Consider the following 25,060-nt stretch of genomic DNA (forward strand, 5'->3'; position numbering starts at 1 on the left):
GGCAACAATTTGAATTCGGAGAGATGAACGATAATGACATGACAATTGAAGCCCTAATTATTTACCACGAGGCGGCAACTAATTTTTTATTTTTTATAATGGGCACAAACACTTATGCAAACATAGAAGAAATAACACATACACACAGATACTAAGGAAAAGCGTGTTAAATGAAAAGCAAATAAAATAAAATAATGGGTGATGGAAAAGTGGCGATTGAAAATGTGAGTCATAAGTTCGACAATCGAAAATGTAGCAAGAGATGAGCGTGAACTGACGCTAAGAGCAGTAGGGTGGGGCAAAAAACTGATTTTTTCTTTTTGGAATCGGGGTAGTTTTTTGAATACTAGAAATAAGGAAAAAACAAAAACGATCGTTAGCTTTTGTTGCGCTGAAGCTATAAAACCCTTGACAAATATAAGGGATTCTATACAAGATTTTGATTTTTATATGGCAGCTATATGCTATAGTGGTCTAATCTAAATAAATTCTTCGGAAATCGTGCCGTTGCTTTGGATAGTAATATGTGCCAAATTTAGTATGAATATCTCGTCAAATAAAAAAGTTTTTCATACAAGCACTTGATTCCGATCGTTCAGTTTGTATGACAGCTATATGCTATAGTGATCCGATATCGGCGGTTCCGATATATGTGCAGGTTCTTGGCGAGAAAAATACGTGTGCAAAATTTTAGATCGATATCTCAAAAACTGACGGACTAGTTTGCGTATTCTCCGACGATTCTAGCTCGGAGTCCAAGGTATAAAATTAGGAAACCGAAAAACGGAGAACCTTGTTATTTATACTAAGGCCACATACCTGAAGCGAATTTTTTGTGGCATCTAAAGTGATAAAAATAATCGAATTTTTTTTAACCACCCTATTAAATATCTTGAGTGTATAAGTGTGTGTGAGTGTGTATCTAAAGGGCGACTGACTGCCAAAGTGGCAGATCTTTATAATTTTGATCTACTGCAATGTGGTTAGGCTAAAGATATATGACAGGATTGTAGCACTAAAGCAACAGCAACAACAATAACAACAACAACAGTGGTAAAAATGTCTACAGAAGAGGCGTTGCTAACGAAGTTTATGGCAATTTGGCGTTTCCAATGAATTTTCCAAAGCCACAGCGTGTCAACAAGACACAGAAAGTTAAAAAACACACACACACACACAAAAAGAAATACACAAACATATACACATATGTGGAAAATATGTGTATAAAGTGACATGCGCAACAGAAGAAATTTATTACAACAAATGAACGCATAAATTTGAAGTTGAAGAAAGAGTGCGGAGATTAATTACCACTCAACATAAATGCTGTCGTTACTATAAATGCATACATATTTGTATATATGTAGATACATACATATCAACATATGTATGTACGCACAACTGCTCTGCAATGCAACATTGAACAATGAGTGGCATCTCCTTTCTTCTGCACAATCAAAAATGTGGCAGCCGCCGACGGCAATAAAAAATTCATGACCAAACACAGCTATGAAAATATGGCTCCAAATGCATACAAACACATACACATATACATCAGGAGACCACCACCGCTCCACGCACCTTTTGATGTGAATGACTGTCGGTTGATGCACGCAATGCAAGTTGCTGCGCTAAGCTTTCGCTGGTATGCGCGCATGCGTTCATCCAAAAAGGTTTCGTATTTCCTTTGCATAAGCAGTTAATGCAAACAACAACAACAATAACTTAAAAATGAAATAAGTGGCATTTTAACAATGAGATGTTAATTTGTAATTGTCATGGGTAACACAGCGCTGTGGCCAAGTTGGGAGCATATGGAGTTCACGGGAAAATGCCGGCAGCCGGTAAATATTTTCTCGTTAAATTTCAACGAGTGAGATGTTAAAGAGGTCGTTTGCTTCAATTTACCGTTAGGCGTATTGATAAAATATATAACACATTTACGGTGACTTGGAAAGCAGTTTAGTAATTATTTGTAAATATGTACTATATATGGTTAAAAGCTTAAAGCTAATTTATAGCTGGGAGTAATTTGCCTCGACAAAAAGCCAATTTTTGATTAAATTTTCGTATTATTTTATTTTAAAAAAGATTTTTCAAGTACATTGTGAGAGAGGGAGAGAGAAAACGTTAGATAGAGTGGTGTGAGAGTCAGAAAGAGAGGAATAAGGAGAGAGGTTCGCAATTCGAAAGTATTATTGTTAGCTACTTGTTACAAAGAGAGTGAAAACGTGAGTGAAAAAGGTGGGAAGGGAGAGGAAGAGAAATAGAAGGGGTGGGTGGAGACATGGGTGAAAAAGAGAGGGAGAGAGGAGGTGAATAGACTGGCAATTTAAATAATAACTGTAAGCTTGAATTAAAGCTTAAAGCTCGTTTATAGTTAGGAGTAAATTGCTTTGGCAAAAAGGAAATTTTTCCTTAAATTTTCGATTTTGTTTTTTTATGAAAGATTTTTGAAGAGAGAGAGAGAGGAAGTGTCAGATAGAGTAGTGTGGGAGAAAGAAAGAGAGAGCGAAGAAGAGAGGATCGCAATTCGAATGAATTATTGTAAGCTTGTTACAGAGAGATTGAAACAGTGAGTGGGAAAGATGGGAAAGGAGAGGGAGAGAAATAGAACAGGTGGGATGAAGATATGGGTGAAAAGAGAGGGAGAGAAAGACTGGCAATTGAAATTGTAACTGTACGTTTGGATTAATTTAAGGTACTTCTTACAGAGAGAGAGAGAGGGATTAATTTAAGTTATTTATTATAGAAAAAGAGAGAGAGAAGAGATATAGAGACAGAGAGAGAGAAAAGAAGAGGGGAAAAGTGGAAAGGAAACAGAGAAAGAAATAAGAGAGATACAAAGATAGAATGGAAAAATTGGTAGGGAAAAGGAGAGAAATAGAAGGGGTGGGATGGAGACTTGGGTGAAAAGAGAGGAGAGAGGCTAGCAGCTTAAACGGTAATTGTAAGCTTGGATTAATTTAAGCTACTTGTTATAAATTTATAAAGAAATAGATAGAGAGAGAGAGAAGAAGACGAGAAGAGTGGAACGGAAAATGGAAGGAAATAAAGGGGCATAGGAGAGATGAGAAAAAATAGGAGACAAGCAATACGATTGATAATGTAATCTTGGGTTGATTAAGGCCACTTGTAACAGAGAGAGATAGAGGAGGAGAGATGCAAAGAGAGAGCGGGAAAAATAGAGGGAGTTAAAGTGAGGGAGAAGGAGAGAGTGTGGAAGAGAAGTGGCAGAGATAAGCAATGCGAGTTGGACCGAAAACTTGAATTACTTTAGGCAACTTTTCTGCAAAATTGGAATGAAAGAAATTTGGGATTTGAAATTGTTTATATTACATCGAATATCTATCAGTATATTTCAATAAAATGCATTTAAGTTCTCACTGAAGAGTTATATTTTTATTTCTTAACAGAAATAGTGAACAACTCTCACTATAATTTTTTCTTATAAGTACCCGTTATATTAAGAATAACAATTTGGAGTGCAAGATCAGATGATTTTTTATATTTCGCATAGTTACAGGAGGGCAAAGTCTTTACAGCCAGACAACAGAGCGCAAAATATTAATAAATATACCAGAGATCAAACGATTCTAAAAGAATTGGATCGTATGAAACCTTTATTTAATGATCAGTTAGCTTTTCACCAATTCAGCGTAAGACACCACTAATGGAAGAAAATAATAACAACAACAACACCTCTAAAAATATCTCTATAATATATACAACTAAATACAGTCAGAGTTAGTAGGGTCAACCGAAAGCACCCAAGCGTAAGCCCGCAACTCAGAAAGTCATCTTAATGAAAAATAGAAAATGATCATAAAGGAAAATTCAAACACATGCTACATATGTACATATACTTATGTATGTATGTACTCAATTTGTTATATGGGGAATTGAAGCCCAAATGGACACTGACCTCAATAAAAAGTACAAATTATAGAAATAATTTTCAGTGGTAATAATGTATCAAAATTACGGTAATGTTTTTCCTCTTTCTAAACACGGCTCATGGTGCTCTTAGCGCATGGCTCGCGCAATTTCTTCTGCCATACAATTTATGTTAATTTCCATACAGCGACAATACAGTTCAGTTACAGTCCCCCATACGCCAGCGCTTGGACTCATATCTGCATTTGTTTAATGGCTTTACGTGTAGAACACCATAAGAGAGTGTAAAGGTTTCTACACTTCACGCTCGAGAGACGAGGGTAATAGTGGATATGGCGAGTTGGCGTTGGACACTTGCCTCAATTAACGATCGTTAAGATCGCTGTACTATATCCGTCTGCAGACGGATGTCGGTATATAAGTATGTGCGCATATTCACATTAGGGTGTGGCGATTCGAGGCTTGTCGAGAAGTTTTAGAAACAAATTATGTATTATAAAAAAAACTCAATAGAAAAATTCGAAGTAATTAATTATATGACAAATTTTAATGATCTGAAAGGAAATTTAGGCAAAAAAAGGATAATCCATTAACATTTTTGGGGGTCTTCCCTATTTCTCAAAGCCTAGACCAAACTCTCATACCGGAAGACAAAGCAAAGTCTTCAAATTTATATATAAAAGCTACGTTAATGCGAACCTCATCTATACTATATATGAATGCACTCCTAAATGTAGGCAATGTTTATTTGCCTAGTGGCAAAATTGAGGTATTTTACGTTGTGACTAGAAATACTAATTTCACGCCTTTGACAAATGTTAAACAGTATTCTAAAGTGGTTGCCTAGATAGCAATAAACGCTAAAACTTCGATAAAAACAAAAAAAAAAGATGCCTACATTTAGGCACAATTCTCAAAAAGGTGGCTACATTTAGATGCAATTCTCAATGTTAGGTGAAAAAATGTCCAATTAATGAAAACAAATTTCTCTGGTAACCAAAATTATTAATTTTAAAAAAGTTGGATATTTTTAAAAATATTTTTTCAAATTTTTAAAAAAAAAAAATCGCTTCAAAACTCTCTATATTAAACAAATTTTTCGAAGATGATGTTTAAACAATCGAAATATACATCTATTAATTTCCGGGTACTTTTTTGACACAATATACACCTTTTTTATAACATTTTTGAATTTATTTCTTTATAATTAATTTGAAATTAGTACCTTGCATTTGATATATTTTTTTCACAGTTTTTTGAAAAATTTTTAGCACCCTAATGCTCAAAAATTTAAATTTTTTACTTATAAAAATGTTTAGCGCTCTAATGCTCATACATTTTTAAAATTTCGTTTTTTTTATTTTTCAGTATTTGATAAATTGTGTACCACCCTAATGCTCATAAATACACACAGTGCTATACAATGATACAATATATTACCAACAGCTCCATTCAACAAAATATTTATACAAATTTCCGCATAAGCACAATATTGCTTAGTTTTGGGAAGGGTGGCACCATCACCAATAAAAAAGGAGTGTTACGCTTTTTACCAAGAACATACAAGTATAATACAGACTATACTATAGCACTTCAGACTGCTTGCACAAAAAATATACCTAATTTATGCCAACACTACAACAACTGCCAAGAACCGATCCACTATTACTATGTACTCGTATATGGGGGCTGTGAAGTCAACTGTGAAGTCGGCGAGTAAAAATTATTTATCGTGGCACGCGCACTATTTCAATAGGAGTAAACATGGCTAACTATAAAAATATATGTGTGCATTTGCATATACAAAATACCAGCACAATCACTCAAACAGAACCCTTGCTAGTGAATGCTAAGGCATCGAGAGGGGTTGCGTGTGGCATATCTGCGCAGACGCTATAAATAACTTCTTTGCATTTTTTTTTTGTAATTTAAATTTTAAATTTTCAGCCAGCAGTGTCTGCATAATCATATAGTCCGTGGACACTAACACCTGGCTCTAAGCATTAATCTACTTCTGCGGATCGAGTTTGTGGCCTAAGTCTTTTGTTGGCTGGCAGGAAGAGGGTGTTGGTTTATACACAAATTTCAAAGCAATATTTTCACGCTCAGCCAAGTCTTAGCTAACCTAAAGTATTACTTAGCAAACAAGTGGCTTAATTAGTTTACATTAGTAGTCTTATCAGATAAAAGGCGAAAAATAAAGTCAAATTGCGCTTATTTAAACACTGGACATCACACGTGCAGCTGAGGCCTGTCCTTTAAAAAATTATATAATTCAGGTGTATAAAATTTATGATATTTAAAGTGCAGCACGCTGTCTTTTATCATATAACTAGTGATTAATTTTAATAAACACACAACCGCTCGTTTCTTTAAAGTTTTCTCAGGAACTCTAAAATAATAAATGTCCCTAAAAGCATACTTAAATTATTTATTATTTTATTTATTATTGGACAGTTCTGATATTGAAATGTATTTTTGAAGGCGGTTGGCAAGATTTTTCCACAGATACAATTCTTAAATACTTGGACGAAGGATTTTTTTTCGATTACAAATATTTAAAAAAAAAATATCGCCAAATTTTCACTGAAATTTTAATTTTTTTGTAAAATTGTCTACCAAAAATCCAATTTTCAGTTGTTTTCCTTCGTCCAAGTTCTAAGTTAAGGTTTTAACTAACAATTTTATCACTATGCAGATGACCCTGTAAGGAGTTATCCTGCCAACCCGGGAGCATCTTTTTTCCTAGGGATCACCGGAAATGGCGTCGCAACGGCCGAGTTTGAAATATTGTTTCCAAAAATTTCAAAATTTCTTTGTTAATAGCGTTTGTTTGCAACAACAAAAAATTATAATAAGATACTTAATTTTTTTTATGAGAAAAAAGGTTTTGAAATAAGGCTGTTGTTTACCCAAGGTAACCCCTTAACAGAGCCGGTGTTTAAGTCTGTATGGACAAAAACGATTTTTGAAAATACAATCTAGGATTTAAGAAACCAATTTTTTGGCTAAAAATAAAATAAGAATTTTTCGTGTCCAATGTGTTGCAATATTAGGGCTATAGGTCAGGTTAGATGACTTTTATCCGTCATTATTTATTTAATATTCTTGACTAATCTTATGAGGAATATTTTTTACATTTGAAGGTTTATAGATACGGTGCAACCAAAGTAAAAAAAATATAATTAAAATCACGGAAGGACATCATTTGGATAATTTCAATACCTTGAAGTACGAGTATGACCACATAATTGTCTAATTTTCCATTAAAATCATATCTATCAGTCTATTTCTCTCATAATTCCAATTTGACCGCCAACAGCATATTTGGCTTTACCTAAAATTAATCAAACACCAATGAAGATAGCGAAATATAACTACTATAAATTATAATATACGATATTTAATGGGTTACAGTTCCTCCTAGCCGAGCTTCAGTACCGTTGTACTGCTTCCGCTATTTTACTACAATTCCATAATGATATGTCTTGCGAAAGTAACGAGTGTTTTTTAGACGTGTGGTTTTGAATGAGGTGTTTTGGGAGATGTTTCTTGATTTATACTCAGTTTGGCTTGCTAAATATTTCATAATAAACAAGCATACTTCAAAGCAACGTTTGCAAATTGTACAATTCTATTAGCAAAATAATTTCGACATAATTATCCAGTAGAGTATCAGATAAACCCCGACTGACTTCTTCTGTAATCGCGCGCAACAATTGGAGTATTTTTCATGGAAGATTTTTCTTCCTTACAAATTCCAACTCATGCAAGAATCGATGCCGAACGGCCATAAAACGCGTCGCACGTTCGGTGAATCAACCGAAAACGACATGGCCACCGATCACAAGATAATTTGGTAGAACGATGAAGCTCAATTTTGATTAAATGGATAAGTTAATAAACCTACTTGTCATTTTTGGAGTACTGATAATTCACAAGTCATTGTTTAGACAACATTACTCTTCAAAAAGTCACCGTTTAGTGTGCCCTATGGAGCGATCGAATCACTGGTTTGTATTTCCTAAAAACAAAAAACCGGCCATATTGCTACAGTCAATATAAAACGCTATAGAACCATAATTAATGATTTTTTCGCGCCTGAATTGGAGTATGTTGAAATGAACGACCTTTAATGCTCATATGATGGCGCTACATGGCATACAACCAGCAAAACAATCATTTTATTGAAGGGAACTTTTGATGAGCGTATTCTCGCGTCATTTGCCTGTAGCGTGGCCTCCAAAAACGTTCGACATGGACCGTTTTTTTTAGAGTTACATGAAGTCGCTTATGTACGCAGGTAAGCCCGAGACGATTGACTACTGGGAAACACGTCATTGCAGACATACGCCCTTAAATTACCGCAAAAGTTTACCGAAAATTAGTCGCTCAAGGGGATGGGATTTATTAGAGTCAGCAGCGGCAGTCACTTAATGGCAAATCCTTATCTTTTTAATAAAGATAAAGCTTGACATTAAATTACATTTGAACCACTAGTTTGTCAAATAACGAATATCTACTCGGCAATCACAAAATTTTCAGCATTTTTTAACACTTACAACGCAAACACATAACACCTCCGCTTATTTAATTTGTCAATTCTGCTATCTTACTATAAATATATTTGCTACAAATAAGTGAATCGCGATTTGATTGCATTTTTCATTAGAAAAGTTATGCCACAAGCAACTTTTATAATTCGCAGATATGTATGTAAAGATACTTGCTTGTATACAAACTTACATATACTTGTAAAGTGTAGTTGATAACCAATTGCATGCCGCTGACAAAAATCATTAAATATAGTGCATATTAAATGCAAATTAATTAAAAACCGGTTAAGTGTGAATCCAAATAAGAAGCAGCGAGCAAAAATATAAACAAACATACATACATATGCATGCAAGAGTATATAGCGACGCCGACGCCCTTTAATTGACGTGAGTCTTTTATGGCTGTTATTAGTTTTTTATACGCGCGAGCAGTTAATTATTTAATTAACGCAAATCAAGTTGATTGGCAATGCTGTAAAGCACAAACAATAACCAAAGCAACAGCAACAAAGTTGTATGCAAAAAAAGCATGGATGCATACAAACATCAATATGCAAAAGGAAAAACGGGCAAAAATAATTATAATCAGTTGATAAAATGCAAAGTGCATACAAACTCACACACACATACATACAAATACACATATAAAAGGCAGACAGACATTTCCACCGAAAACAATAGCACATTAAAATCAATGGAGATTTGTGCGAGCATGGCGAATTATTTTAATTGTCACTGATTAACGATATCCGTTGCTGAATACAAACACACATACATACATATATACAAACATACACAGACATGCACCCATACGCTATATTTAATTACTTTTGTATATCTTTCTTAATGGGAAGCAAAGGAAAGCCAACAAAAAAATTGGTGAGTAATGTGTACTGCAAACAATTGAAAGGCACACAGACATACTCACACTCACAGATATAATTTTATTGTATTCGTAACTGCATAAGCTATATTTATGTAAATGCGGATTTATTATAAATTCAATATCGTTATTACACACCTTCCGCGCAAATACAATGGCCTTGCTAGCAACAAGCAGATTTACACATACAAGCTTACAAACAGTACACAGCCGCATACATATACTTTCATATACATATTGCCTTAAAATGAATACCAAGTACTGGTTACAGAATTGTCAGGTAGAATACAAATATTGTAATGAGATTTCATTGACGAAGATTGGCTGCCATTTCAACTTTTTGTAAAGAAATCTGCGAATATTAATGAATTTTTATGAGCTCGAGAAAGATCGGTGCATAAAATCAAAGGCAACCGCGCGCAAAATGACAAACCGATGCGAAGAAATGAAGATAAATACACATACATACATAAATACATGTAAAAACCTCCCCAAACAGCGCTAAATGGCCTCAAAATCCTACGCAAAAACCAGACATGCGAAGCATATTAAAAGGGAACTGCTACACATTCAAATCATCGATGGGAATCTCGCGACGGTTAAGCACTTGAAATCGAAAACAAATACATTTGTATACATACAAGTATTTATGTGTGGCATATTAATCAATCAGCATGGGAAAGCAGAGCAGCAACAATCAAGGACATTGAAGTCAGTAATACCCTACATAGGTGCATTTTGATCTGTCACTTCATATGGCAGCTATATGCTATAGTTAACCGATCTGAACGAATTCTTTGAACATTGTGCTCTTGCCTCAGAAATTAGTGCATACCGAATTTCGTGAAGATATATTGTCAAATAAAAAAGTTTTTTATACAAGGAATTGACTTTGAGCGATCAGTTCATATGACAGCTATAAGCTAAAGTGGTCCGATCTCTACAATTTCTTGGAATATTGAATCCTTGACCCAGAAAATAATTTACACCGAATTTTGTGAAGATAGCTTGTCAAATGAAAAAGTTTTCCATACAAGGACTTGATTCTGATTGATCCATTCATATGACAGCTATAAGCTAAAGTCGTCCAATCTAAATGATTTCTTCGAATATTATACACTTGCCTCAGAAAATAGTCCATGCCGAATTTCGTGAAGATATCTTGACAAATAAAAAAGTTTCCAATACAAGGACTTCATTCCGATGGTTCAGTGGTATGGCAGCTAAGTATATTTCATCGTCGATCTTTATCATCGGTTCCGACTAATTAACAGCTTCTTGGAGAGAAAAAGATGTACGTATGTAAAATTCGAGACCGGCTTCTGAAAAATTGATGAACTGGTTCTCATATATACAGACAGACATGACTAAACGGCTCAGCTCATCACGCTTATCATTTGTATACATACATAATTACTATATAGTCTCTCCGCCGTTTATTCTGTAACTTCTCGCGGCCTGGCATACTAAAACTACCCTGTTCAGGGTATAACAACAACCAAGTAAAAAATAATAATTCTACGCATGCGCTTAGACAGCACAAGCAACGGGAAAAGGTAACGAAAATGTAAAGAGAGTATAAAAAAGAGGAGCTGCAACCTACCGGATTAATTTTACATACAAATAAATCTTCATAGCTACAACCACACATATGTATGTACATATATACTCAACCCACACAGGTGCTATGACTCATCGTTGAACATGATCGAACATGACTAATCTCCGCAGAACGAAGGCAAAGTCTATTCTAGCTTTGGCTGGAGTTGAGCGCTGCGTTTGGTTGCCCGGTAGCTGGGAAATATAACCGGTCTGTTGTGAAATTCGCGTTTAAATATTCGTGCGTTGCAAAGTGAAGGCAGCAAAGAAAGGAAAATAAAAAAAATATCCTTCAGTTAATAGAAAAAAGTGTAAGACAGCAATTGTTTTGATTTTTACGCATTTTGGCAGGCACCTGAATACACGTTTGGCCCAGTAGAAGCTGCGGAGTGTTAAAATATGTGGTAGATGTGGTAAATATGTGTAAACAATTTATTAATTGACTAAATTAAGGGCTGGTTAGGATATTTATTTATTCAACATATTTTAGACGAACTTAGATTGACTTAATTGACTCACTTAGCAATTATTCGTGTGTAAAAATGTGTGAACAATTTATGAATTGACTATATTAAGGGCTGATTGGGATGTTTTTTGATTCAATATATTTTAGACGTACTTAGGCTGACTAAATTGAGTCAATTAGCAATTTTTTATGTGTACAAAAGTATGTGTGAATAATTTATAAACTGACTTAATTAAAGGCTGATTGTGACATTTTTTGATTCAACATTCGTTAAACGAACTTAGATTGATTTAATTGAGTCAATTAGCAATTATTCATATGAGAACAGATTACTAATTGACTACATTAAGAGAAGCTTAGAATTTTTTTTCACTCAGCGTATTTTAGACGAACTTATATTGACTTAATTGAGTCAATTAGCAATTCCTCATGTGTTATTATGTCTGGACAATTTACTAATTGACTACATTAAGAGCTGATGGGAATATTTTTTGATTGAACATATTTATGATGAACTTATGTTAACTTAATTCAGTCAATTAGCAATTCTTCATATGGGCATATGTATGTATATGTGAACAATTTACTAATTAACTACATTAAGAGCTTATTGTGATATATTTCGATTTTGAAAATAGAATATGGGACTTTTTATTCAAATCGAATAGTTGTTTCAAACAGTGACTTAATTGAGTCAATTACCAGTATATCGCTCGACGTATACTTGTAAAGACTCTGTTATTGACTAATTAAAGAATTTTATAAACAGTTTTTAATATGAGATTCTTAAGCATTAAGTTGCACGGGGTTCAATGGAGAATACTGCGGATATTATCTTGCGATCACGTTAAAATTAATTAAATAAAATCTTTTCCATCACTAACAAAGGAGAAGAGTCATCATCTAAAACATTCAAGCACTTTTAAGACGCGATTTCTATTAGTTTAAGTCTAACGAATGATCCCCAAGATGAGGAGCACACTTTGATTACTTAATATACACAGTCCGTTGTGAAGCCATAGAATTGAACTCCTATGATCCGATCTTATAAATCTTTATTTCTGTTCCCTCTAGCTCACCGGGGTGTCTTAAAGTGTGAGCTCACGTGGTACTAGCTAGGGTAAGACCAGTTAGAGTCTACAAAGAGGAAAAGACTAACTTTACTCTGTCCGATGAGCTCACTAGACCTCTATTGATCAGCTTTGAGTCAAAGGATCTTATGACAACACAATAACTAATGGTAATCCAACACTATTCAAGCTCCAGTGAAGCCCAGCTATAGAGTGGAAGAACTCGCGAAGAAAGCGAAACTCTCGTTCCCATTTTTGTGATACCGAAGCTAAAGTAGCTTATCTCGTGAGCTTTTCCTTCCAAAACTAAGAATCGAAACACCGATCAATATTAACTTTTTTACATTTTTCTAACATCTGCGAATTGGATTGTGATCAAAGGAAGACTACTTAGTTGATTCGACTAAAACTTGGACAGTAATCGTCTAATTAGTCATCGGACTGCCCTCATGATATACTATATATGGTATATAGTATTAAAGAACACATTGTGAAATTTATCCAAAAAAATTGTTTAGTAATGTATTTAGAAGTGATAGAGCTTGATTTCCTGCACTTGCTTTTCTACTCTTTGGTCTTATTTTTTATATATCAACTATACTTCTTGAATTCGAAAGATAACCATTTGCGGCACTAATTTTATTCCCTATGAAAGTCCACTGGGCTGTGGGAAAGGATAAGTAAACAAACAGCAGAATTTATGTGCGTATATATTCAGCTATACTTCATTCTATATACCTATATGTATGATTAGGAGCGTAAGCACATCTATATTTGAAGGCAACAAAAGCGTGCGAAATTCACTACGCCCTCCACAGAGCAGCCGCGCAGCGCAGTCAAAAGCAATGAAATTCAATACAATTTCAACAAGGAAACAAAACAATAACAACAAAATCAACTACAAAGCAAACCTATTTAAACTCGTTTCGCGGTTGCGTTCGCGCAAGTTGCGGTCCTGAGTCTTTTGATTTGCTTAGAACATGCTGACAAGGAGCGCCCAGCCTAGGCAGACATTGCGTTTTACGCTGCCTTTGTTTACATTTTTGTTGTTGTTATTTTGCTACCTTTGTATACATATCTATTTACGTGTATGAATCGCTATGCAGGTGCCAGTGTGTGTGTGTTGCCGTTGGCTGCGCTCAACATTTCGAATTTTATTGCTATTTACCTATAAAAGCCTCGTGTGAATATTTGTTTCGCTAAAACAGCCAATGACTACAACAATAACAATGCCAACGGGTAGTGAATGAGTTGTAGAAAATGCATTTGTATTTGTTAACATTTGCAAATCAAATTATCGACTGGGAAGTGTGGAGTTCGTTGTCCTCAAAAGAGTTGTCATAAAATATGGAATATTATGGTATTTATTGCCTAGGTTTCTTAAGGGTTATTGCATTGCATTGTTTATCTTATCGCTTAGAGAAAAAATATCTTACCTAATAGAAATGGTTATTGATTTTTAAAGAAGTATGAAAAGGGGCTACCACACTCTGTTTCTAATATAAAAATGCTTGTTTTATAAATTTTGTTGAAAACTATATTCATTGTTATTGACAGTCTCCTCTTTTTACCCCTCATACAATAATTTGTAAGAGATTAGAAATATCATATTACTTTTGTACCCTACCGATGAAACGATATTATATATGGTTGTCAAAAAAGTCTTGCGGTATTTTCGCTAGTTGGCGCTGAAAGCGCGTAGTTCTAGTTTTATTCGTCGCATCGGGTCATGCTATACCTTTTTGGAAAGCTCATTTCACGCGCTAACACGTGCTTGATTGATTGTCGTTTCTTTTAAGTCCTTCGTGAGTTATAGCGTCGCAAACATGGAGCAAAATAAAGAGAAAATACGGCATATTTTACAGTACTACTACGATAAAGGCAAAAACGCATCTCAAGCCGCCAATAAAATTTGTGCAGTTTATGGACCCAATACAGTTACCATTTCTACCGCACAACGATGGTTTCAACGTTTTCGTTCTGGTGTAGAGGTGGTTGAAGATGCGCCACGCTCCGGAAGGCCTGTCGTCGAAAATTGCGATAAAATCGCGGAATTGGTCGAAAGAGATCGGCAAAGCAGCAGCCGTGGCATCGGTCAAGAGCTGGGCATGAGTCATCAAAAATTTATTTCAATTTCAATAAAAAAAAAAAAACAATAAAAATACCGCAAGGTTTTTTAACAACCCATTATGAAAAATTTGAAAGAAAACTCAATTAATTAAGACTTTCGGTATAATTTTTTATTAAAAAAATGAAAGTTTTTCAAATTAAATCAAAAGGAGTTAAAGGAGTTACATTTGAATGAAATTATAGAGCTGAATAATAAATCCCTTAGCGAAGTCAACAACGCTAAAGCGGCTTTTGCTAAGGGGTTTTATCCTTGCTAAACGTAGCCAAAGGAACTGTTGACCCGTAAGATTACTAACTTCACTAAAGGTAAGCAAAAGGATCATCTCACCAAAGATCAATGACTTCAATGGCCGATTTTCATGGTGGCACTAAGCATTAATTCGTATAATCAAACTAGTTGGTTAGTGGGAAAATCATTTACTTCTGACGTAAGTGTACTTAGACAAAAGAAAATTAAACTCTTCTTCTTAGAAATCAACCAGAAATTATGTATGTAAATGTTAAAAAAAACCATATTCTAGAGAAGAATGAATTGCGAGCTCAGGTAGGCTGGGAAAAAAATTGTCCTCTAGAATGATTTGCTCTACTATTCGACAGCCCTAAAGAGGCACTTGCAAAGGGTTATTGTTCTTGCTAAGGGTTGTTGTTCTTGCTAAGGGTTGTTGTTCTTGCTAAAGTAAGTAAAGGGGCCCTTAGAGTTGATAAATTTGCTAAAGGTAAACAAAAGGATCACCTCAGCAAAGGTCATTGACGTCAAGGTTTTTGATTTCGCTAAAGGTAAAAATAAGATTTATTGAGCTTAGATGTAAACAAAATCGCCGTTGATCCCGGGAAGTGTCATTGACTTCTGTAAAGGCAGCTTCGCTAAAGGTAAACAAAAGGATCACCTCACCAAAGGTTTTTGACTTTGCTAGAGGTAAACAAAAGAGCCATTGATCTCGGGCAGTCTCATAGACCTTTTTAAATGTCAGTTAATAATAGGGATCAAAGAACCGTATTCTGTTACAACCAAAAAAGCAACGATAAACATTGTATTTGGTAAATCGTGGTCAGAGCTTTTGCATGTCCATTTTTATCACAAAATCACATAATTATCAAGAAAAAAGGCACTAATAATCTCACATGTTTCTGATATCAGAAGCAACAAGGTATATGAATTTTATTACACCAAAATATCATACACAAACACCACTGTACCGTTGAATTTTATTATTATTATTTTTTTCTTTTCGAAAACTTTCAAAAATCGGAATAGCAAAGACAAAATTTCACAAAAAATTTTGATATCAAATCGTGTTTTTAAACGCTGCTGCTTATATTTTAGTAAACATACTCGCACATTTCTGAACAAACCAGAATGCGCTACTATTTATACGACGAGGTGGCCTTACACAATAAAAAGGATGATTTCTGGGTTGTCATACATGGGAATGTGCTCGATTTGACGCCACTTTTAAGAGACCGCTACGATCACTGGAATAGCGTAAGTTGTGCGAAGAAGTTACAAATATTGTAAGTAAAGTGAACAATCTTCCACTTTCAAGAACCTAGAGTATCTGCTCGCCTTTGGCGGCAAAGATATCTCGCATTTCTTCGAGGAGTCATTCATGCCGAAAACCGAAACATCGCCTGTAACGGGACGACCACGTTTGCTATTCCCGCCAATACTAGAAACCGCGCTCAGTGAAATGTGCAAGACAAGTGGCAAAATGTGGAGTCAAGACCCCATGTATCATATCGGGCGCCTGACGAGGCGTGATCGGCGCGTGCGCATAATCAACACGCTCACCGGCACCACACAGCTGATGAAGGTCTGCGATGAGGATAGCATTTATGATATAAAACACAAATACAAGCAGTTATATAATCATCATGCGGGCAGCTATGCGTGGCGAAAGTTCTCAAATCGGGTAAGGATTATTGTCTTGAGAATTTATTTCTCTCCGAACTCATTTATATGTATGTATGTATATGTAGGGTCAATGCGGTGGTAAGTTAAATCTGAAAGGCACTCTGGATGAAAACGGTCTGATTGAGGAAGAATGTCGCTATGACTTGCCGCCTCCATCGATTTGGTTGTACTACACCAATGATGTGACTATTGCTTGAAAATTATGTTAAATTTTGTTTGAAAGGTAACTTTTAATTTGGAATTAAGATTGGTCGTAAATATTAAAAATTTTGTGAAAATATTAATAAATACTAATAAAATTCAATAGTTTTGCTCTTTGTAAGATAACTTATTCATTTTAAAGCTGCCAGGGCCAAGCTTTGTCACATAGGGTTCGAGTAAAATTCAACTTGGCTTCTTGATACCTCCAAAAGAATCTAGAAGAACTGATAAATTAATTTTTCTGATCAAAATTTAATCTCTTACAAAACTCATATTTTCACTTTCATTTGTTTAATAAAGCCATTAGGTCACCACAATTCTAATAAATTATGTCTGGACGAGTTTAAAGAATTATTAAATGGGAGTAAATGTATCGAAAACCACCTTAATACAGTCACTTCTAAAAAGATTCCTCACTATTTTGGCATGGAATTAGAATTTTACCTTTACCATCTTATTTCCTCTCAGACTGCGAAAGCGCGTGTATAAATTTGACAGCTCTCAGATCAATCAATTATATCATTTTGAGTGAAGCAACTTTTGCTATTGTGAAAAAAATGGATAAAAAGGAATTTAGCGTGTCGAGAAAATATTGCTTTTTGAAGGGAAAAAACAGTTGAAGCAAAATTTGACTCGATGGAGAGTTTTCGGACACTGCCGCAGGAAATCAATAATCTATGATTAGTAAGTTTAGACGTGGTGAAATTAGCACCGAAGTCAGTGAACGCAGTGGACGCACAAAAAAAGTCCAGAAAATAAATGACCCTGTTTCGAGGACCTTAAGGTGAAGTTGTTCAAAATAGCAGGCGACCCTAACACTTAACTGCACGTTGACACGGCTTCATCATTTCAATACGAAGTACAATTGACAGGAATCCGAATCGAATAGTAGATCTTAATCCTACTTTCAACCTTCTAAGTTTTCTCTAATATGCCCACTGTTTAGTTCCTAACCTCACTAGTTTACAGTGTTGAGTCATAAAGAGGTCTTTTAAACTAACATCACATCTGATTAGCTTCAAACACATCTGAATGAAATTATCGATTACAACCCCAAAGCTTCACTTTCTAAGGGTTATTGTCTTTGTTAAAGGTAAAAAAAGGGGTCATTGGCCCTTAGGGTTGCTTACTTCGCTAAAGGTAAAAAAAAACGGATCACCTCACTAAAGGTCATTGACCTCAAGCCTTTTCACTTCGCGAGCAGTGCTATTAACCTCTATAAAGGTCAATTAATAACAGGGACGATAAACATTATACAGGTATTTTGTAAATCGGAGTTAGGGTTTTTGCATGTCCATATTTAGTTACAACCGAGCGAACTCTTAGCCTTTGACTGAGGTGATGATTCGGAGCAGTGTTTTGAGATTTTCAACAACGAACACGATGAAGCTCTATCATTTCAAAGCTCGGAAAAACGCAAAACCAGCCTGGTAAGATTATGGTTTCTTTATTTTGGAGAATAGAATAAGGTGGCGGACTACTTAGATAAAAAAAAAGACTAAGCCTTCAACAGCAACTATTACATAGCGTTGGGTTGGACGGTTTAAAGGAAAAACTCGCCGAAAAATTGCCGGACTTGGAGAAAAAGTGTCACAAGTCAGTGGAAACGATGGCAAAATCCATGAAAAGGGCTCTAATTGATTCCGAATCCACCGTATTCTACAGATCTGGCACCCAACGACTATTTCCTATTCACATAAGTATCTTGATAGAATGCTCACTGATAAGAAATGTTCGTCGAATGAAGAGGTGATATCTGAACTGAGGCATACTTTTGAAGCAAAAGACAAATCAGTCCGAAGTTCAGAAAAGGTACCAAAAATTCAGAGGTCACAATAATCAGTTGGTATGTTTACTCTTGAAGGGAACTAAGTTGAATTAAATTAAAAAAAGAATTTTGCCAAAAAATGTATTTTACTATGATAGGTCGAGAACTTTTCGTCTCTAACATCTTCTGTGTCCAACCTTGAGAACAAAACCATTCACTCAGTAAAAACGAAAGTTGAGAGATAAATTTTTGGATTATTTCAAGAATTTTGAGAACTAAACCTGTCTGGATCATGTTTATAACCACTACCAATACCAGCATGAAATGAAAAGAAGTTAATATAATACCAAAAAAAGGTATAACCTCCGGAATTCACTATACACCTCCTTCAAAGACAGTGTAAAGCAATGAAACCTTGAGAACCACCTCAGGACTTGGAACACTAGCAACATACCATAAAGCTACTTTTGGGTAGTCTTAATGGTGGACAATCCAAAAAGCTTCCACTTCTTGACTAAAGGGCACTTCGTAATAATTTAAGGATCAGTGAAGAGCTACAACCAACCGAGCGAACTCACTTTTGGCCAAAAACAACGAGAAGTTGATGATTCGGAGCAGACGTTCAACCATAGTAAGACCCAATGGATAAAACACGGGCTCCATCATTTCATTCCTAAGTACAATCGAGAGTCATCCGAGTGTACTGCACACGTTGAACCCGCTTCAAAGCATGGAAAAACGCAACAGTCAGCTGGCAAGATTTTGGCATCTTTATTTTGGGATGTGTATGAATCAACATTTATTGACTACCTTGAAAAAGGAAGGACCATGAATAGCGATTATTACATAGCGTTATTGGACAGTTTAAAGGACAAAATCGCCGAAAAATGGACGGATTTGAAGAAAAAGAAAGTACTATTTCACCAAGATAATGCACCGTGTCAAAACGATGGCAACAATTGATGAATTGGACTTCAACTTGCTGCCGAAACCACCATATTCTACCGATCTGGCACCCAACGACTATTTCCTATTCACATATCTTGAAAGAATCTCGCTGGGAAGAAATTTTCATGGAATGAAAAGGCAATCTCTGAAAATGAGGCATATTATGAAGCAAATCACAAATCGAACTGCAAAAAGGTATTGAAAAGCCGCAATAATCAGTGTATTACCCTTGAAGGGAACTATGTTGAATTGAAAAAAAAAAACAAATTTTGCCAAAAAAATGTATTTTACTATGATAGGTCGAGAACTTTTCGTCTCTAACATCTTCTGTGTCTAACTTTGAGAACAAAACCATCAATTCAGTAAAAACGAAAGTTGAGAGATAAATTTTTGGATTATTTCAAGAATTTTGCGAACTTAACCTGTCTGGATCATGTTTATAACCACTTCCAATACCTGCATGAAATGAAAAGAAGTTAATATAATACCAGAAAAAGGTATAACCTCCGGCATTCACTATACACCTCTTTCAAAGACAGTGTAAAGCAATGAAACCTTGAGAACCACCTCAGGACTTGGTACACTAGCAACATACCATAAAGCTACTTTTGGGTAGACTTGATGGTGGACAATCCAAAAAGCTTCCACTTCTTGACAAAAGTGAACTTTGTAATAATTTAAGGATCAGCACAGTTTACTACCCTTAAGACCCCACCTTAGAAAAATGGGAAAAGTAGAGTTTCAACCACCAACCAACTCATATAAATAAATTTATGCATAATCATCTCAATATTTCCTGCTTGATTAACCCAACTTTGCGAAATCGAGGTCAACACAACTCAGCTTTCAGAATTTCAGATATTTAGAATACAAAAAACACCCTCCGACATTTCCACCTAAATGATCATAGCGTTGACAAGCGATTGCCATCAATTGACATGCAAAACAAAAATGTAGAATACAGAAAAAAATAGTACCAAAACATTCTCAAGCGCCCTATTCAAAGTAAATTGTGGTGTGACAATAAAAGTTGGTAAAAAATAACTACAAATAGAAACAAAAACAACTACGATAGAGAAAATACAAAAAGAAAAATTGTAGCAAACATGCAAATGGGAGTTGGTAATTTGCGAGAAGCACAACCCACCAAATGAAAATGGCAAAAGCGCGAACAAGTTTGTGTCTTAAGTCTTCGGTTTCTAAAGGAAAGGCATTCGTTGCGCTGCATACACATTAGTCTTGTTTACGAGCTCGAAATGTGCTTGTCTAATAATTGCCTATGGACAAGGCGCGCAATATGTGAGTGCGCATGTGCAGCTACGTGCGTGTGTGTGTGTGTGATAATTGTTTTCACAGCGCCAAATAACAAATGTTTGCTGAGAAAGTCATTTTCTAAGTCGTGTTCGACATGCGATTATTTTGCCTACATTTTTGCATTTCTATGTAAGGCGCCGAGAATATTTTTTTCCTATTTTTCCTTTTGCACGCAAGCTTTAGAAATGTGACTTCGCTTTAGAAATGCGAATTTGTACATGTCAAAGAGCTATAATGAAGGGTGTTAGGGGTCGGGTGGGGCGTGCGTAGCAAGTGTTGTAGTTAGAATTCTCGCAAATTTTTGTTGTGAGATTTTCCCAAACAACAACAAACGGATGTGAAGCATTCTAGCGACAGCGGGCGTCTAGAATGGAATGCGTTCACAACAGCGGCACTGAGCCGAGGACATACAGACGGTGAGTAGTAAATTTCTTCAGCCACAATGCGAGCTGGATATTTACTTAATTTATATGCGGATTTTAGTAAAGAGATTTACATTTTGATTTCGTTTATATGTAAATAGAAATTAAAATTCCTTAATGATGTCCGCTGGGTTGGCATAATAAATAATATACAATAAAAAAAAAAACAAAAAAACAAAAAAAAAACAATTACTAAATGTCTTAAAATTTATTGCTGAGAATTCTTTTTAACAAAGCCAAATAGTTAGTTCTTAAAAAATTATGCCAGAAACAGAAAGATGAAAAAATTAAATAAATAAACTATAAAAAATAAAAATATATGTAAAAAAAGAATTTAAAAGTCATCTAAAATGCAAAACAACGTATCATCACAAAAAAATCGAAAATCGCAGTCAGATATTATAACCAATTTATAACCATTTTAACCAATTTACAAACAAAACTCAAATTTATCAAAAAATCAAATCGTATCATAAAAAAAGCAAAAATCGCCATCAGATATTACGACCAATATATAACCAGTTTATAACCAAAACCAAAATTTATCATAAAATCAAATCGTATAATGAAACAAAAATCGGAAATCCCAAAAAAACTATTATAACCAATATATAACCAGTATATAAGTTCGGGTGTCACCGAACATTTTATACTCTCGCACGATAAAGTGATAATCGAGATTACATTATTCGTCATTTACATATTTTTCAAATACCGTATTTGTGTAAAGTTTTATTCCGCTATCATCATTGGTTCCTAATGTATATGTTATACAGAGAAGGCATCAGATGGAACTCAAAATAGCGATTTCACCCATATTTTGTACATGTCATCAGGGTGTTTAGAAAATATAATATACCGAATTTCATTGGAATCGGTAGAGTAGTTCCCGAGATATGGTTTTTGGTCCATAAGTGGGCGACGCCACGCCCATTTTCAATTTTTAAAAAAAAGCCTGGGTGCAGCTTCCTTCTGTCATTTTTTCCGTAAAATTTAGTGTTTCTGACGTTTTTTGTTAGTCCGTTATCGCACTTTTAGTGATTTTCAACATAACCTTTGTATGGGAGGTGGGCGAGGTTATTATCCGATTTCGTCCATTTTTGAACTGTATATGGAAATACCTGAAGGAAACGACTCTGTAGAGTTTGGTTGATACAGCTATAGTAGTTTCCGAGATATGTACAAAAAACTTAGAAGGGGGCGGGGCCACGCCCACTTTTCCAAAAAAATTACGTCCAAATATGCCCCTCCCTAATGCGATCCTTTGTGCCAAATTTCACTTTGATATCTTTATTTATGGTTTAGTTATGACACTTTATATGTTTTTGGTTTTCGCCATTTTGTGGGCGTGGCAGTGGGCCGATTTTGCCCATCTTCGAACTTAACCTTCTTATGAAGCCAAGAAATACGTGTACCAAGTTTCATCATGATATCTCAATTTTTACTCAAGTTACAGCTTGCACGGACGGACGGACGGACAGACAGACGTCCGGATTTCAACTGAACTCGTCACCCTGATCACTTTGGTATATATAACCCTATATCTGACTCTTTTAGTTTTAGGACTTACAAACAACCGTTATGTGAACAAAACTATAAAACTCTCCTTAGCAACTTTGTTGCGAGAGTATAAAAAAGCGAAAATCGCTTTCAGATATTATAACCAATATATAACCATTTTAACCAATTTGTAACCAAAACTAAAATTTATCATAAAACAAAAATCGAAAATCGTTGTCAGATATATAGATAACCAATATATAACCACTTTATAACCAAAACTCAAAAATTTTTTTTTTTCAATTTGAGTGGTTTCTATTACACCCTTTTTCCTTCGCTTATAAACTTATGAGAAGTGATGTTACGTTATTTTGCATTTTAGGTGACGATATGAAACAAAAAAAAAAAATGTTAAATATTTTTAAATTTATGCTGTGAATTTTTTGAATTTAAAAATTTGCATTCAGAATATTGTTTACTTCTAAATCACTCAACTGTAAAATTAACATAAAAGCTTCAGTAAAAGCACAAATAAAATGTTTGAAATTTATGATAAAATATTAAAAAGAAAACAAACACATATACAAACACACAAAAAACATACCAAAGCAGGTCAATTAATGTGGCATTTCGCTCGGAAAGGAAGTGGCTTTCGAATTGTTTGGTTATTTTTTTATGGTTTGACCAGGCCACGTAAGCCATAATTGGCAGCGGGCGCACCTACAAAAGACACTGCGGCAAGTGTATACAGTGACAACCAGCAAAATATATACACAAACATAAATAAATAAATACATAGCAGCAACAAAGTACTCGCTGGGTATAAATATGGTCAGTCAGCGCATAACTTGAACTTCCGGGCCATAATAATCGCAGAAGACAAAGTATACGCATGTGTCTGCGTCAGTTATGTTATGTTAGCGACAGTCTCTTGGAGACTAGGTGGTCGGCGGCGCTGTTCGATGCAAAAGGGTCAAATTACTTTTCATTTTAAATTTTCCTTATTAAGTAGCGCCTGGCTATAAAATAAATTACAACAATAAATGCAATAAAAATACATTTTCTAATAATAACAAATACGCTCAAACTGAGTAGGGTACGTCAAGACAGTGAGTTTTACGAAAAAGGGAAGAGAAATGGAGAGAGAAAAACTGGAATAGAAAGAAAAAAGGAGAATAGAGAAAGAAAAAAAGTATGGAAACAAAACTAGAAAAAGGGAAGGATGGAGAAAAACTAGAGGGATTTAGAAAGTTGACTCGCTCAATAATATTTAACTCAGAAGTCCGTTCTATAAAATTTATATTTACGGATCCAAAAATACAGACTGAAAAACGTGGCCAAAAATACAAAAGCTTAGAACTAAACTTGCGAGAGAGGATCTGCGGAATTGATGCTTCTGCAGAGAAGAACAGCGCAATTCGTTACTTCTCTTCCTCATCCACTGCTTGCACCGACGGATACTGAATCATAAACTTTCAAAGCTAGAGTGTTCTCTTCCTTCCGGACAACATGACCTATTCAATGTGTCTTGTTTTGCCGAACAATGTCAATGTCGCCGTATATTTCGTACAGCTCATCGTTCCATCGACTGTGGTATTCGCCATTGCCAATGCGGAAAAGGTCATAAATCTTCCGCAAAACCTTTCTCACGAACACTCCTAAGCCCGTTCTTTTTCGTGCAGTCGAAAGCGACTTTAAAATCGAAGAAGAGGTGATCTTTGTCGAACTTCTTTTCACGGATCTTTTCTTTCTTTGGCGTTGCGTTGTTAAAATATGGACTATAGATTCGATTTCCAAGGGCTAAAGCCACACTGATAAGATCCAATCAGTTTATTGACGGTGGGCTTCAGTCTTTCGCACACTACGGTAATTGGCATAGATTGTGGGCTCCTCCTTTTAGTGCATTGGGCAGAGCGCACTTAGGTTCTAATCTTCGGACATGTTTTAATCCGCACATAACTTTCAAAGAAGCCAACGCATGCACCTTGTCAGTTCTTCGTCGCCGTGTTTGAGTAGCTCGGCCAGTAATCCATGGACTTTTGCCGCTTTGTTTTTCTTCAGGCGAGTAATTGCTATTCGAACCTCATCATAGTCGGGCAATGGAGCACTTAATTCGTCGTCATCGATTGGGAAACCGGATTCACTGCCTTTCAGCAGGCTGAAGAAGTTTTACCTCCATAACTTCAATATGCTCTAAACTGCAGCCATTAGATCACCTCCCTATTAAAGTATGCTTGAAACCTTCCGTTAGTTGCCGCATCTTTTTGTAGAAGTTTCGAACATTACCGCTGTTGGCCAGTTTCTCAAGCTATTCAATGGTTTCGCCTGCAGCTTGAAATGTCGTCCTACAGTTCTCTCATACCGATTTCCTGATGAGTGCTCTCAGAAAGCAGG

General features: G+C 35.3%; 1 protein-coding gene and 1 long non-coding RNA gene across 2 annotated transcripts in view; one reads left to right on the forward strand and one right to left on the reverse strand.

Annotated features, from left to right (window-relative positions):
* LOC120769024 overlaps nucleotides 1-25,060 on the reverse strand; it is a 124,728-nt gene that overhangs the window by 5,258 nt on the left and 94,410 nt on the right. The window lies entirely within an intron of this gene.
* LOC120769023 (cytochrome b5 domain-containing protein 1) lies at nucleotides 15,848-16,760 on the forward strand. The gene is made up of 3 exons (XM_040095865.1): nucleotides 15,848-16,084; nucleotides 16,146-16,511; nucleotides 16,579-16,760. Exons 1-3 carry the CDS (start codon nucleotides 15,959-15,961, stop codon nucleotides 16,708-16,710), a joined length of 624 nt encoding a protein of 207 aa, XP_039951799.1. The 5' UTR covers nucleotides 15,848-15,958; the 3' UTR covers nucleotides 16,711-16,760.

The sequence above is a fragment of the Bactrocera tryoni genome, chromosome 2 (assembly GCF_016617805.1).
Source record: "Bactrocera tryoni isolate S06 chromosome 2, CSIRO_BtryS06_freeze2, whole genome shotgun sequence".
Classification (NCBI taxonomy): Eukaryota; Metazoa; Arthropoda; class Insecta; order Diptera; family Tephritidae; genus Bactrocera; species Bactrocera tryoni.

Bases quoted from the DNA above. Each gene is read 5' to 3' on its own strand.
- LOC120769023 (XM_040095865.1), top strand. From the start codon at position 15,959: ATGCGCTACTATTTATACGACGAGGTGGCCTTACACAATAAAAAGGAT. The intron at 16,085-16,145 runs GTAAGTTGTGCG...TCCACTTTCAAG, and splicing joins GCTACGATCACTGGAATAGC to AACCTAGAGTATCTGCTCGC. The intron at 16,512-16,578 runs GTAAGGATTATT...ATGTATATGTAG, and splicing joins GGCGAAAGTTCTCAAATCGG to GGTCAATGCGGTGGTAAGTT.